General features: G+C 43.2%; 1 protein-coding gene across 2 annotated transcripts in view; it reads right to left on the reverse strand.

Moving 5' to 3' along the window:
- The window catches only part of RIMS2 (regulating synaptic membrane exocytosis 2), a 1127809-nt gene that overhangs the window by 210389 nt on the left and 901616 nt on the right, over nt 1–15804 (reverse strand). For both annotated transcript variants that reach the window (XM_033933083.1, XM_033933078.1), the window contains 2 exons: nt 12510–12689; nt 9829–9938 (listed from right to left, as the gene is read on the reverse strand). In XM_033933083.1, the coding sequence (XP_033788974.1) occupies nt 9829–9938; nt 12510–12689 (290 nt within the window). The remainder of the gene's footprint in view (nt 1–9828; nt 9939–12509; nt 12690–15804) is intronic.

The following is a 15804-nucleotide window of genomic DNA, read 5'->3' on the forward strand; positions in this document are numbered from 1 at the left end:
GTAACATGAGAGGCAGAGGAGGGAAAGCGTACAGGAACAGATTGGACCAATCGTGAGAAATGCATCCGCTGCCAGATGGTGAGGGGAATAGAGTCTGGAGCAGAATAGGGGCAGCTGGTGATTGTGAGGAGCTGCAAAGAGGTCTATCTGAGGAGTGCCCCACTGAGCGAAGATGGACTGAAGAGTTAAAGGATCGAGTGTCCACTCGTGAGGCTGGAGAATTCTGCTGAGCTTGTCCGCTAAGGAATTCTGTTCTCCCTGAATGTAGAGAGCTTTCAGTAATAGTTGGTGATCTGTGGCCCAAGCCCAAATCTTCTGGGCTTCCTGGCACAAGAGGCGAGAGCCTGTCCCACCCTGCTTGTTGATGTAGTACATCGCAACTTGATTGTCTGTGCACAGCAGGAGGACCTGAGGAAAGAGAAGATGTTGGAAGGCCTTGAGGACATAAAACATCGCTCTGAGTTCCAGGAAATTGATGTGATGTTTCATTTCCTGGGCTGTCCAAAGTCCTTGAGTTTGGAATTCGTTCAAATGAGCTCCCCAGGCATAAGGGGAGGCGTCGGTGGTGATGACAAGTTGATGAGGAGGTAGATGAAACAGAAGACCTCTGGAAAGATTTGAGGATATCAACCACCATTGTAGAGACTGACGAAGAGATGATGTCACAGATATGTGTCGTGAGCAAGGATCCGTCGCTTGGGACCACTGGGTAGCTAGGGTCCATTGAGGAGTGCGCAGGTGAAGATGTGCGAGGGGTGTGACATGAACTGTGGAGGCCATGTGACCCAAGAGTATCATCATTTGCTTGGCAGAGATGGAACGTTGTGGAAGCACCTGCTGACATAGAGATTGAAGAGTTTGAAGACGGTTGGACGGCAGGAATGCTTTCATGAGGACTGTGTCCAGCACCGCTCCAATGAATTGAAGTCTCTGAGTGGGGATGAGATGAGATTTGGGTAGATTGATCTCGAACCCCAGAAGCTGTAGAAACAGGATGGTTTGGTTGGTGGCCAGGAGCACTGTTTGAGATGAATTGGCCTTGATTAACCAATCGTCCAGATAAGGAAAGACTTGAAGGTGGTGAGAGCGTAGAAAGGCAGCCACCACAATCAGACATTTGGTGAACACTCTTGGAGAGGAGGCAAGACCGAAGGGCAGCACCTTGTATTGGTAATGACAATGATTGATCATGAAGCGGAGGCCAGATTGTCCGGAATGTGAGTGTATGCCTCTTTGAGATCGAGGGAGCATAGCCAGTCGCTTTGATGGAGAAGAGGATAAAGAGTTGCCAGAGAAAGCATCTTGAATTTCTCCTTGACCAAGCATTTGTTGAGATCGCGAAGATCTAGGATGGGTCTGAGATCCCCTGTTTTTTTTGGGACCAGAAAATAACGGGAGTAGAATCCCTGCCCCTTCTGATCTAGAGGAACTTCCTCTATGGCGTTCAGGAGGAGGAGGGATTGAACCTCCTGAAGAAGGAGAGAAGACTGAGAGGTGTTCAAAGCAGACTCTCTTGGCAGACTTTGTGCAGGACGTGTCTGAAAGTTGAGAGAGTAGCCGTGGCGGATGATGTTGAGGACCCACTGATCCGATGTGATGTTCTCCCAACGGCTGGTGTAACAAGAAAGACGTCCTCCTATGGGTCGAGGGAGATTGGCAGATAGTGGAATACTGGCTATGCTTTGGAGAATCACGTCAAAAGGGTTGGGTAGACTTTTGTGGTGGAGGAGGCTTCACCTGTTGCTGCTGGGCTGGCCTAGGTGGTTGTCGCTGTTGCTGACGCTGACGTCTAGGCTGTTGAGTAGCCGGTGGCAAGGGACGGGCAGCATAGCGGCGCTGGTAGGCAGATTGTTGGCGAAAAGGCCGAGCAGGTGGAGTCTTTTTCTTAGTCTTCAGGAGAGTATCCCACCGAGTCTCATGGGCAGACAGCTTTTGTGTAGTGGAATCCATGGACTCTCCGAAGAGCTCATCACCCAAGCAGGGAGCATTTGCTAGGCGGTCCTGATGATTTACATCGAGCTCTGAGACTCTGAGCCATGCCAACCGACGCATGGCAACAGACATAGCCGTGGCCCTAGAAGTCAATTCAAATGTGTCATAAATTGACCGAACTAGGAACTTGCGTAATTGGAGAAGAGAAGAAGAGCAGGCATGAAATGCAGATTTCTTGCGGTCAGGGAGGTACTTTTCAAAAGCAGCCATGTTTTGAATGAGGTGCTTTAAATAAAATGAAAAATGAAAAGCGTAGTTCCCTGACCTATTGGCTAACATGGCATTCTGATATAAACGTTTGCCAAATTTGTCCATGGCTTTTCCTTCTCTGCCAGGAGGGACTGAGGCATACACACTAGCTCTCGCTGATTTCTTAAGTGTGGATTCCACCAAAAGAGACTCATGCGGGAGCTGAGGTTTGTCAAAACCAGGGATAGGGATAACCTTGTATAAGGAGTCCAATTTACGAGGAGCTCCCGGTACAGTCAGGGGAGTCTCTAAATTTTTATAAAAAGTCTCTCTTAAGATGTCATGGAGAGGAAGTTTGAGAAATTCCCTTGGAGGCTGGTCAAAGTCCAGAGCATCATGGAATGCCTTGGATTTTTTCGACTCAGCCTCCAAGGGAATAGAAAGAGATTCACACATCTCTTTTAAGAAAGAGGTAAAAGATGTGGAATCCTGCTTAGAAGAGGGATCAGCAACAAGATGATCCTCTTCATCAGAGGAACACTCACCCTCAGACAGAAAGGGCTCTTCAGAGTCACCCCACAAATCAGGGTCCCGAATCTGAGAGCCACGGTCTCGAGACTCCGGAGTGGAGGGTTCCAGGTGTCGGGTTTTGCGCACCGACTTACCCGACCTCATAGACACGGTACCAGGAGATGTGACATGCTGCGTCGGTACCGAAGTCTGCACCGCCTGGTGTTGAGCTCTCGGTTCCGGTGCTAAGATTGGCATCGAAGTCGAGGAAGCAGTGTGAACCGGTACCGACAAAGTGGATGCTGATAAAGGAGGGCGCTCCACTGTCGGTACCGGTGGCTCAGACCGGACCGGGACTGGAAGGCTCGGTGTCAAAAGTGCGGGAAGGAGTTGTTGCAACTGCTCCTTGAGTTGCACTTGCAGGACAGCAGCAATCCGCTCGTCTAGCGAAGGCACCGGTACCGCCTTTTTCTTCTGCGGTACCTGTGGTGCCGCTCTACGCTCCGAGGATGAGGAACCCGATGTCGAGGGGCTCACCTCAATAGGAGCGGAGCGCTTCCGTGGGCGCCTCGAGGTCGGCAGGATTGGACTCGCTGCTACTGAGACCGGAGGATGCTCCAACGGAAATGGCTTCTTAGCCGGCTTACCTGAGTGTTGCGACACCGGCGCGGTGTTGCACGGCGTCGACGAAGTGGGTGCCGACTGAGGTGGTGCCGATGCCGGTGTCGATGTCGCAGGGTCAGACATATCGGCACCGAAAAGCAAACGTTGTTGGATTTGTCGGTTTTTTAATGTATGTTTTTTCAAAGTGGCACAGCGGGTGCAGGTAGAAGCCTGATGCTCTGGACCCAGGCACTGTAAGCACCAATTGTGCGGGTCCGTAAGAAAGATAGGCCGTGCACACCGCTGGCACTTTTTAAAACATGGCTGGGGGGGCATGAAAGGAAAAACGGCTTCTACCAAATCAAAGGCCGAGGCCTCGATGGCGGCAGTAGGCCCCGCCGGGGCAAAACCGACGAAATGAAGAAAAAAGAAAAAAACTGGTTTTTTTGTTTTTTTTTAAAGAAAATAATAAAAGAAAAAAAGGAAATATAATTTCCAAAAAGATTTCGCGAGCGGGAAGGCGACAGAAAAAAATCTTTTCAACAGCTGTTGAAAAGTGCGACTTCTTAGCTCCGCGGAAACTAAGAAACTGGGGACCGCGCGCCTCTGTCGGGCGGGAAGGCACTCGCGCGTGCGCGGTGCGGCCTACTAGAACTTTCCAAGTTCTTAGAGTGCAATCACTCTAAAATTGTCCGTACCGGGGCTCCGTCGGTGCCGTCACCCATCAGTCAAGAATATCTGCCTGCTTGTCCTGGGATAATGTCCATGTAGGTGTGTAGTATTTTGTAACAGAATCCATACGCCCAGATGACATCATAGAAAAGACTTACACTGTGTAGCATTAAGACAACGTTTATAGAGTTGCCCCCTTAGAGGGCAATTTTATAACAGATTTATAAAATTAACGTCTTGATATATTATGTAATAATCATAAACTGAGTTACTGTGGCCTCAAAAATAACCATATTAATTTTTTCATATTCATATTTCAAATTTACAAAAGTTGAAATCCATTCAATGCAGATTGCAGCCATAAAACATGTAGCAGCACATAAAACCCCTTTTAACATATCAAAAGCAAGTAACATACAAATACAGGTTTAAAAAGTCAATAGATGCACACTAATATAATCATCTTCTTCAAAACAAAACAGGTAACAAATATACTATTAACAAAACCCAGACATAATTAAAAAGTTAAACTTACACATGGTCAAACCTCCACATATAGGATGTCTGCTCTGTATCTCAGTCTAGTTCCCTCACATGCTAGGTTCAGGAGTTTTGAAAAGGATCATTATCTTACTATTCTATCCCCCTCCCTCCTCACCAATATCAATCCCCTACTAATTTAGTCTCTACCATCAGTTATGCCTAAATACTGGTAGTATTTAGAAGGGAGTCTATCAAAGGCAGTCGTGTATCTAGGGCGGGTCAGGGGGTGCGGACCGCCCCGGGTGCCAGCCCTAGAAGGGTGCACAGCTGGCCATGTCCGGAACCTCCAACGCTGCTCTATATGGCGGCACCTGTCCTTCAGCGCTGCTGCCGTTCTTATTCTGAAGCAGAGTCGGCAGCAGCGCTGAAGTGCAGGAAGGTCCCGCGATAACTGCTTTTGTTGCCTCTGTTCTGAAAGATGTAAATGATGTCATAGGGGTGGACCAGCAGCCGCAGTCATTGCAGGACCTTGCCGCAACTCCCTGCGTCTGCCGGCCCACTCCCTCCGATGTCACTTACGTCTTCTGGAGCAGAGGTAGCAGAAGCAGTCATCTCGGGACCTTGCTAGTTTGGAGGGAGAGAGGAGCATAGAAGGGTGGTGGAGGGAGAGAAAGGGGGTCAGGGTGGTATGGAAGGGTGGTGGAAGAAGAGAAAGGGAGTCAGGGTGGTATGAAAGAGTGGTGGAGGGAGAGATGGGGTCAGAGTGGTATGGAAGGGTGGTGGAGGGAGAGAAAGGGGCAGGGTGGTATGGAAGGGTGGTGGAAGGAGAGAAAGGGGGCAGTTGCTGATAGAATTGGTGTGCAGGCAAAGGAGAGACATAAGGGGGAAGGATACTGGATGGAATTGGTTTGGAGGGAAAGAAAGGGGGCAGATGCTCATGGAATTGGTGTGCAGGAAAAGGGGAGAGAGACATAAGGGGGAAGGATACTGGATAGAATTGGGCTGGAGGGAGAGAAAGGGGGTCAGGGTGATATGGAGGGTGGTGGAGGGAGAGAAAGGGGCAGGGTGGTATGGAAAGGTGGTGGAAGAAGAGAAAGAGGGCAAATGCTAATGGAATTGGTGTGCAGGGAAAGGAGAGAGAGACATAAGGGGGAAGGATACTGGATGGAATTGGGTTATCATAGATAACATAGATATCATAGAGAGCAAACTGACTTATCGTACACAAATTAGTTCAGTAGTAAAGAACTGTTTTATCAGATTAAGGATGATTAGATCTCTTACAAACATACTGGACCCTCAACCCCTTAACATTCTCATTCACTCTTTTATTATATCCAAACTAGATTACTGTAATGCACTATAACAGGGTACATGCCAAAAAGATATTCGCCGCTTACAACTTATACAAAGTACAGCCATTAAAATTATTACTAACAAAAAGAAATTTGATCATGTAACTCCTCTGCTGAAAAGTGCACATTGGCTATCAATATCACATCGAATTATATATAAAATAGCTATTCTTTCTTTCAAGACACAAAATATTAATGAACTGGCCTTTATTCACAAACTCTTTATTCCACATGAACCCTCAAGAGTCTTAAAATCTTCATCACAACATCTCCTTTACACACCATCCCTGAAAATCATCAGCACGCATTGGGCCACCTTATTTGCAATTACGGCCCTCAAAGCATGGAATTCCCTACCATTTCATATCAGGTCGGGAAAAAAATCTAAATAAGTTCAAGGGAAACTTAAAGTGCTATCTTTTCCGTGATGCATATAACTGTTGAAAAGACTTGGAATCAGCCAAGGTCATTTAATAATCTGTATTCCCTTGCTTCCCTATTGTGGTTTACCTTTCTTGTTTGCTTTATTTTTAAATTGTAGTTCTCCCAACTATTGTTTCACCCATGCGGGTGTGGGAGAGGGAAGGGAAGAAGAGGAGAGGAGAGAGATGCCAGACCATTGGAGGAGGGAAGGGAAGAAGATGGATGCCAGACCAATGGGGGTGAAGGGAGAGATGGAATGGGGAGGCATAAAGTTTATGGAAGGGGCATAGAAGGAGAGAAGATGCCATATAGAAGGGGCAGAGAGAGGGTAGACAGTGGATGAAAGGAAGAGAGTGACAAGAAGATGAGGAAAGCAGAAATCAGAAAAGACAAGGTAGAAAAAAATTATATTTATTTATTTTTTTGCTTTAGGGGAGATGCATCAATGTTTCTGTGGTGTTGTACTGTATGCAGAGTCCAGCTTCTTGGTGGTTCAATTTAATCTTTGTCTACGTATTTCTATTTTATCCCCCCTTTTACAAAACTGTAGAGCGTTTTTTAGCGCTGGCCATGGTGGTAACAGCTCTGATGCTCAGAATTCTATGAGAGTCTACGCTGTTACCACCATGGCTAAAAACCACATTACAGTTTTGTAAAAGGGGGAGGGGTTAGTTTGTGATTACATATTCCATACTAGGTGAAGGCGTTTTCTGTGTTCTGTGGTTTTCTGTTAGGATTAATCTGTACTAGTCTGACTTGTTTAGTTTTACAATGGGTGTATTGATGTTGTACTGGTCACTGCAGTATGTAAGATGCTGCCTTTTCCTAGGTACACTCTTGTGTGATTTGTGGATTGTTACTAAAAATCATGTTTTCCATACAGATGGGGGGGGGGGTTGTCAAAAAATGATGGGCCCTGGGTGTCACATATGTTAGGTACTAGCTATAGAAACACAGATATATTGAAAACCAATGTATGTAAATCAACACTTTCAATTGGTGACTACTATATTTGTAGGACAAAATAGTAATAAAGTTTTGCAGAGAAATATATGTGAGAAACTAGTATCAACTCTAAATATACTCAAAAAGAAGGAAAAAAGCCTCAGAAAGAGGTCCTCCCACCGCCACAAAAGTGGATATCAAGGTGGTTAGACGGTAACCTCACAGGCAAAACCTTCATTAATGTGAGTAATTTGAGCAAAAAACTTGTGCTTCACATGTATAAATTAATAGATAGAGGAAAAACCACTTATCTTAAACTGATCGGCACACCGACGGAGGCCAGCGTTTCACCGACAAGTTGCATCAGGGTGTGACCCGACCGATCAGTCTTAAGAGAGCGGAAACTACCGCTTCAAAAGAGTCCAAAAAGATGGCTACCATCTTTTTGGATGGTAGCCATCTTTGGATGGTAGCCATCTTTTTGGACTCTTTTGAAGCGGTAGTTTCCGCTCTCTTAAGACTGATCGGTCGGGTCACACCCTGATGCAACTTGTCGGTGAAACGCTGGCCTCCGTCGGTGTGCCGATCAGTTTAAGATAAGTGGTTTTTCCTCTATCTATTAATTTATACATGTGAAGCACAAGTTTTTTGCTCAAATTACTCACATTAATGAAGATTTTGCCTGTGAGGTTACCGTCTAACCACCTTGATATCCACCTTTGTGGCGGTGGGAGGACCTCTTTCTGAGGCTTTTTTCCTTCTTTTTGAGTATATTTAGAGTTGATACTAGTTTCTCACATATATTTCTCTGCAAAACTTTATTACTATTTTGTCCTACAAATATAGTAGTCACCAATTGAAAGTGTTGATTTACATATGTTAGGTACGCCACTGACCAAAGGTATCTAGCTCAGAGTAAGCAATCATAACTAAAAACAGATGTAATCATATAGAATACAAAAGAACATAAGAATAGTCTTACTGTGTCAAACCATCAAGCCCAGTAGTCCGTTCTCACGGTGGCCAGTCCAGGTCACTAGTACCTGACCAAAACCTAAGGAGTAGCAATATTCAAGGGCAAGCAGAGGCTTCCTCCATGTCTTTCTCAATAACAGACTATGGACTTCTCCTCCAGGAAATTGTCCAAACCTTTCTTAAAACCAGCTACACTATCCTCTTTTACCACAACCTCTGGCTTAACTATTCTCTGAGTAAAAAAATCTTTCCTCCTATTGGTTTTAAAAGTATTTCCCTGTAACTTCATCGAGTGTCCCCTAGTCTTTATAATTTTTGACAGAGTGAAAATTGATCCACTTGTACCCTTTCTACTCCACTCAGGATTTTGTAGACTTCAATCATATCTCCCCTCAGCTGTCTCTTTTCCAAGCTGAAGAGCCCTAACCGTTTTAGTCTTTTCTCATACGAGAGGAGTTCCATCCCTTTTATCATCTTGGTTGCTCTTCTTTGAACCTTTTCTAGCGCCACTATATCTTTCTTGAAATAAGAAGACCAGAATTGAACACAATACTTCAAATGAGGTTGCACCATGGAGCGATACAGGGGCATTATCACATTCTTAGCCTTGTTAACCATACCTTTTACAAATAATTCCTAGCATCCTATTTACTTTTTTGGCTACCGCCACACATTGGTTGGAAGATTTCATCGTAGGGAAGCCTTCTAGGTTGGCTTTGGGGAGGGGGCGGGCAGGAAGGAGGGCATGGGATCCCTGGCGGCTGCGGCTTCGGTGAAGGCCAGTGGGCAGGAATGAGGGCATGGGATCCCCGGAACCGGCAGCTTTAGGAGGAAGAGGGGCAGGAGACCTGTGTGTTGAGAATCTATGTACTATATCATAGCGCACAAGCTGAAAGGTACAAATCAACTTGATCTTTCAAATATACAGGACCTGGCTCTATAATATAGCATTACACCTCAGGCTCAAGATTTTTAAATGTATTCCTAATTTTAGTAGTTAGCAGAGTAAAGAAATCAGTGGAGGGAAGAGGGAAGGGGATCCTTTATCCCATTTCTAAAGTTTGATGAAAACACTTTCTGAAGAATTCTACACAGAGATATGACAAAGCCTTCTTTGGAAGACACAAATAGAATACTTTATAATAATTAAGGTACAACAGGACCACAGCCTGTTGCATTATTCTAACTTCAGACCTGTGTAAAAAATGGGCATAATATCTACCCATCAAACAGTAATATTAACTTACATAATACAATATATTTATTTAAAACATTTATATCCCTCATGTCCAAAGTTCCATGCGGATTAAAAATATAACATACATAAATCATACCATACCAACAGTTATACATAGTATTTCTTCAGTCCTAAACATATTGAACAATCTTATTAAAACTGTCAATCAGATATGATGAAAAGCCTTACTAAAAAATAAGCTTCCGAACTCTTTCAAAAATTTACAAACGTGGAAATACAGCAAATTGATTCGGGAAGAGAATTCCACAGTAGGGGACCTACAACACTGAAAACATGGGAGCGAGGGCTTGCCTTGGTATACAGTACATCTGCTATATATCTGCTTAATAAAACAGAAAGGTAGATACAAAATTTAAAGATAATAACCAGCTGTTACAGAGCTCCTGAGCAGATTAACTAGGCATGGTATTAGAAAACACTTACTTCTGTCCAATGCCCCTTTTGGTGGAAGCTGTGGTAGTTGACGGCCTCTGCGTCCTCCTTGCGGTGTACTTGATGGACTTGTTTGGACAGACCCAGTTCGGGGATGTGATCTATGAAAGACAAATAAAATTAAGTACAGTAAGTAAAAGTCATATTTATCTTCTGAAACCTCACCAGCTAATCAGAAGAAGAATAAGTTCTTCCTACAATTTAGGCTCCTTGCATCTGTATATTTCTTTTACAGAGGATAACTAGATTTTGACTGCAAAAACACAAGATCTGACGATAAGCAACCTTGATATGGATATATAGTACATGCATAAACAAATGTTTGTGTGCTTAAACTCAGGGGCCCTTTTACCAAAACACAGTATAAATTTGCAGTTACTGTACATTGCAAAGCTTAACATGAAGTACCTGTAAAGCCTCTGTGGTAATTGTTGGAGGTGTGTCTAGCATCTTACAATAGAATTAATTCATAGAATGAATATTTATCATGTGTTATGGGAGCAATTCTATAACTAATGAATTATGCCCTGAGATTTTTTTGGGTAGCAATTCTATAACCCAAATACTAACATTACAGGCATAAATATTTAAAATACTAGAATAAACAGCAAAAGGTGGAGAAAACCAGGGAGATAATGTCATCACTGGAGCACACACTCTTGTTAATTTTATTGTTCACCCAAAATACTAGCATATACTGTACACACATAAATGCCAACATGCTTTCTAATCATTATTCTGTAACTATCCACTTACTTACATAGCATTATTTGCAAGGGTTTAGGGGATGTATACAAGGGAAGAATATGAGTAGGACACAGGTGGACATGAATTCTCCTACTGTAAGTTATGTGCATACCTGCTGAACTTAGGTGTTTATACTTTCACCAGTTCTATGGCTGGGGTGAGTGCTTGTGTCTAAATATTAGGTACATTAATGCCCTAAACGTAATCACTTATCCATATCATGTTGCATTTTACTGTACACTGCTTTCATCGCAATTTCTTTCAGAAATGGCCAGCAAAATGCAACACGATATGGTTTTCCCCTGACGTAGCCCTATGAAGGACTGAAACAGGAGGACCCCTGCAGGGAATTAATGAGGGGACCTGTTCAAGTTAAGAAGCTCAATGGCTTTAAAGCAGATTGAGATAAGTGAACTTTCGATAAAAAAAAATTTTGGAACCTGTTCCCATAAGATGTTATGCACTACAGTTGGGCACTATTAGCCATCACATTTAACACATTTTAATGCTGTGGACTTTACATTGAAGAATACACAGTGGATAAGTGATTATGTTTTGAGTGCATGCTCACTATTTATGTTGAAGTGGAGTTTTTTTACAGACCCGTGATGATATGGGCTTCAACGGACACATAGAGATCTGGGAGCTAAATATATTGAGGTCTGTTTTTCTCCACTTTTTGTCTTTATGACTTAGTTGTCATTTTGACTGCATGCTGTGTGAGTTGAGAAGCCCCAACAGTCACTTAACAAGAAGAGCATCGAGATTTTGAATTACTGATACTTATTAACGCAGTCATATACTAACAGCATGACTGCATTAATAATTCATGTGTTAGGCACTTAGGCACCATATTCTATAAATGGCACCTAACCTAAGTGGAAAATGCCGTTTAAAACAATTCAAAGCATTTTAAAACAAAATATAGGTGCCTACCAGTGCCAGTATTGCAGCCATAAAGGTGCTTTATGACGCCTAATGCCACTGTAGGCGTAGCTAACCCTGGAAGTGGCATAAGCTGTCGTAAATCACCTCCATTGCCACGATTCACATGAAAGGTAGATGCTAGAGATGTAGGCCTTGAAAACCCTGGCCTATATTTCCAGCACCTATCTTTCACGAAACTGCAATATTATAAATGCATGACTGACATGAGATCGGTGGCGGTTTTTTAGGCACCTACCGCAAAGAGCGCCGTTTATAGAATCCGGACCTTAATGCATTTTAGTAAAAGGGCCACATAGTTGCATCTATATTTACCGGCATACATACTTCTGTACACTTACTTATAACTCATTTTACAATATCCATCTACAAATCATTCCAATTACTGAAGACTAGAGCAAGTAGTAATACTGTATGTTGCCATTAGTCATGAAATCTTTACTACATCAAAATAGCACATAGAAACCAAATATTCTATGCAAAGAAGAATCTACTTAAATCATTTTAAAAGTAGATATATAATAGTTTTCTAATGCAATAGCAAGATTAATGAAAAATGTAATTGGAAAATCACAGTGAATGGTTAAAGGGTAAAGATATTGGTCTTTTAAGTCTATTGTTTGATGTTATGGTGGTCATTCAAAAAGTGATGTCTGATGAACACAAACAAGTTCTCATTCTGCAAGAGAAAAATAAGTATGAAGTGTTTTATGTGGAACACTACCCAGAACACCTGGTAAATATGAAATCACAAAACAAATGCAGTTAAATTCTGTTAGTAAACAAAATACAATGGCAACCACACCATTATATCCACAGCAGAATATAAATAGTGTGTTGGTAATAAGAGTGTTAGTTCTTATTGCTACTAGTGATCAGCCAATGATGAAAAAAATATACCAATTAGCTACTGGTAAAATAAAACTCAAAACAGTGATTTGGTGGGGCAAAAGGGGTGTTAGTCTGATTGTCTTTTTCACCTCGATAACGCAGGTGAAGGAGGGGCAGATCTTCCAGTCATTAATGAAGGCATCGACCTCATGAGGTTTGAGTCAGGACGTTCAGTGGATCGGGAGCGGGAGTTGGTCCGCTCTAGTATGGGACGCTGTTCTGTTGACCTGGATCTTTGATATGGCTGTCTATCTGCTGCTTCACAATTCCTGTAATGTTAGTCAAAAAGCTACTCAGTTGACCTATAACCCTTCTGAATTTTATTTTGCTTCACATTGTGTAACTATGATACTGTACCTTTTAAGTGAGAAAAATTATCATTAGAGCAAAATGAAATATGAATATCATTCTTAAGGAAGGAGTTAGTTTGACAGTGCACATCTTTCTAACAGCTTTCCGTCTCATTGAAAAAAAAACATTTGTGGCAGCTTTTTGTGTTCCTCTGAAATTTTTAATATAAACACTTTAAAGAAGCAAGCAAAATATATTTTTAATTCCAGCATTTTGTTTTCACCAAAAGACATCCTTTCAATCCCATCATGGGGCACCTACATTAAGTTGCTCTGAGGATGCACAGTAGGAGTCTACTCTATAACAAAGTGGTGGGTGCTGGAGGATTAAGTGACTTGCCCAAGATCACAAGGAGAAGCACAGGATTTGATCTCATAACCTCTGGGTGCAGAGGCAGCAGCTCAACCAGTGAGCCAACCAGTGAGAGTCTTTGATAAGTGTAACCTGCCATCTAATAAAGACAAAGATATTGTGAATTCATGTCAGTGAGGATCTCCGTGATGATGATGAAGTTAAATTGCAGGATATTCAATTAAGATACATTTTAAAAGCATGGTTACTTGCCTTAGGCAGGTGTTATCTCAGGACAAGCAGGCAGCATATTCTCACATGTGGTTGACGTCATCCATGGAACCCAATACGGGCCGTTGAAAGTGAACTATCACTTTAAAAAATCAAAAGACTGTCCATACCACACCGCTGCCAGCTTATGGGACCATCAGTTCCTTGTTTTCAGTGGAGTGGAGAAGCTGTCTTTTGGTTTTCTCTTCACACACCTTTTGGTGTGTATCATATACATTTTAACATACGTATATTAAACGCATTGATTTTCTTTGTGTATTAGCTGCATATATTTTGTGCCTTCCCATATTAAATTTATTTTCCATTTACTTTATTTGCCAGTATAACTGAAAGAAATGCTTTTAGACCTTGGCCTACTATACTTCTTCTCTTCTCTGAGGAACCTCGTGTCAGCAGCTTTTCTCTCGGAGTTGTTCCTCTCTCGATAATTTTTAGACTTTTGGATTGGTTTTGAAGCTGCATCGAGGATGGCCAACTCCGGTGCAGAGGCTCCTCTTCGCAGCCCTACTTCAGGGCTGTCGAATTCAACACCCAGTTCTACTTCAGCTACTTGGGTGCTACCGCCGCTAGGGGAACCACATAAGAAAGCTAAGAAGGTCAAGCATTGTTCCCCCTTCAATGCTGCTGCAACACAAGCATCCCCTTCCAGTGAATAAGCAATGACTGGATGCCTCTGCATAGGCACATTCTATGCTGACTACTGCACACAGGCACTAGTTACAGTATCTGTGCAGCAATGAATGAATTTGTGCTGCCTACCGCACAAGCGCTATCTTCATAGCAGCCAGCACATTTTGTGACACCAACTGCACAAGCCCTATCTCTAAAGCAGCAAGCACATTCTGTGTTGCCAACCGCACAGGCACTCTACTTCCAGCAACAGGCACCATATATACTTATTACCATACAGGCTCCTGCTCTTCAAGATCATCTGAATGTGCCGCTGTGGAATGGACTAGCCGGGCTACTGTAGTTGCACGCTGTGCTAAATCCTGTCAACACGCCCCTATCTCAAATGGAGCTGAGCAAGGTAAGTGAAATACCACACACCACCACTTTCAGACTCCTGCACATGTGTTTTGTTTGCTTGATGAAAGCGTCAATAACATGCATCTATCAACTGCGTCTATAGTTGCATCGTCATTGGGGTGAATATCTTCTGATTCTCGACTCTCCTCCCCTACAGCCTTCACAGCATCCACATTGATGCTCCCTCTGAAGTCGCAGCTCTATTTCTAGACATCATAGTGTGACCATACATCCTGCTAGATTCTTCCCTCATCACTGCCACCACTGTTCCAGGTCTATGGGGCATTATAATGAGGAATATGATTCTGACTTGTCTCTTCCTTTTTCTAGCAGGTCTGACTGCAATGATGAATTCTCTGATGGCAGTCTTTCAGATTCAGCTTTATTGCCTGACCAGATGCTACCACCTCCCAGCCTGTTCTTTACCAAGTTTATTAGGCAAATGAGGCAGGATTATCTAATTAGAATGGAGTTTGAAACAGAATCCACTGCAGAATTCATAGAGGCACTCAATTATAAGGAGTCGTTCAAACATTGCCTGAAGGTTCCTCTACACAACCTTATAAAAGAGGTCTTGCTCAAAAACTGGGAATCCCCCCTTCATAAAAACATAAGAACATAAGCAATACCTCCGTTGGGTCAGACCTGAGGTCCATCGTGTCCAGCAGTCCGCTCACGCAGCGGCCCAAAAGGTCCAGGACCTGTGCAGTAATCCTCTATTTATACCCTTCTATCCCCTTTTCCAGCAGGAAATTGTCCAATCCTTTCTTAAACCCCAGTACCGTACTCTGCCCTTCCTCTGGAAGCGCATTCCAGGTGTTCACCACATGTTGGGTAAAGAAGAACTTCCTAGCATTTGTTTTGAATCTATCCCCTTTCAACTTTTCCGAATGCCCTCTTGTTCTTTTATTTTTTGAAAGTTTGAAGAATCTGTCCCTCTCTACTCTCTCTATGACCTTCATAATCTTGTAAGTCTCTATCATATCCCCTCTAAGTCTCCTCTTCTCCAAGGAAAAGAGTCCCAGTTTCTCGAATCTCTCAGCGTATGAAAGGTTTTCCATACCTCTTATCAGACCTGTCGCTCTCCTCTGAACCCTCTCGAGTAACGCCAAGTCCTTCTTAAGGTACGGCAACCAATATTGGACGCAGTACTCCAGATGCAGACGCACCATCGCCCGATACAACGGCAGGATAACTTCTTTCATTCTGGTAGTAATACCCTTCTTGATTATACCTAGCATTCTATTCGTTCTCTTAGCGGCCGCTGCGCACTGTGCCGTCGGCTTCATTGTCATGTCCACCATTACCCTCAAATCCCTTTCTTGGGTACTCTCATTCAATAACATCCCTCCCATTGTGTAGTTGTACCTCGGGTTTCTGCTTCCCACATGTAATACTTTACATTTCTCAACGCTGAACTTC

The sequence above is a fragment of the Geotrypetes seraphini genome, chromosome 2 (assembly GCF_902459505.1).
Source record: "Geotrypetes seraphini chromosome 2, aGeoSer1.1, whole genome shotgun sequence".
Taxonomy (NCBI): Eukaryota; Metazoa; Chordata; class Amphibia; order Gymnophiona; family Dermophiidae; genus Geotrypetes; species Geotrypetes seraphini.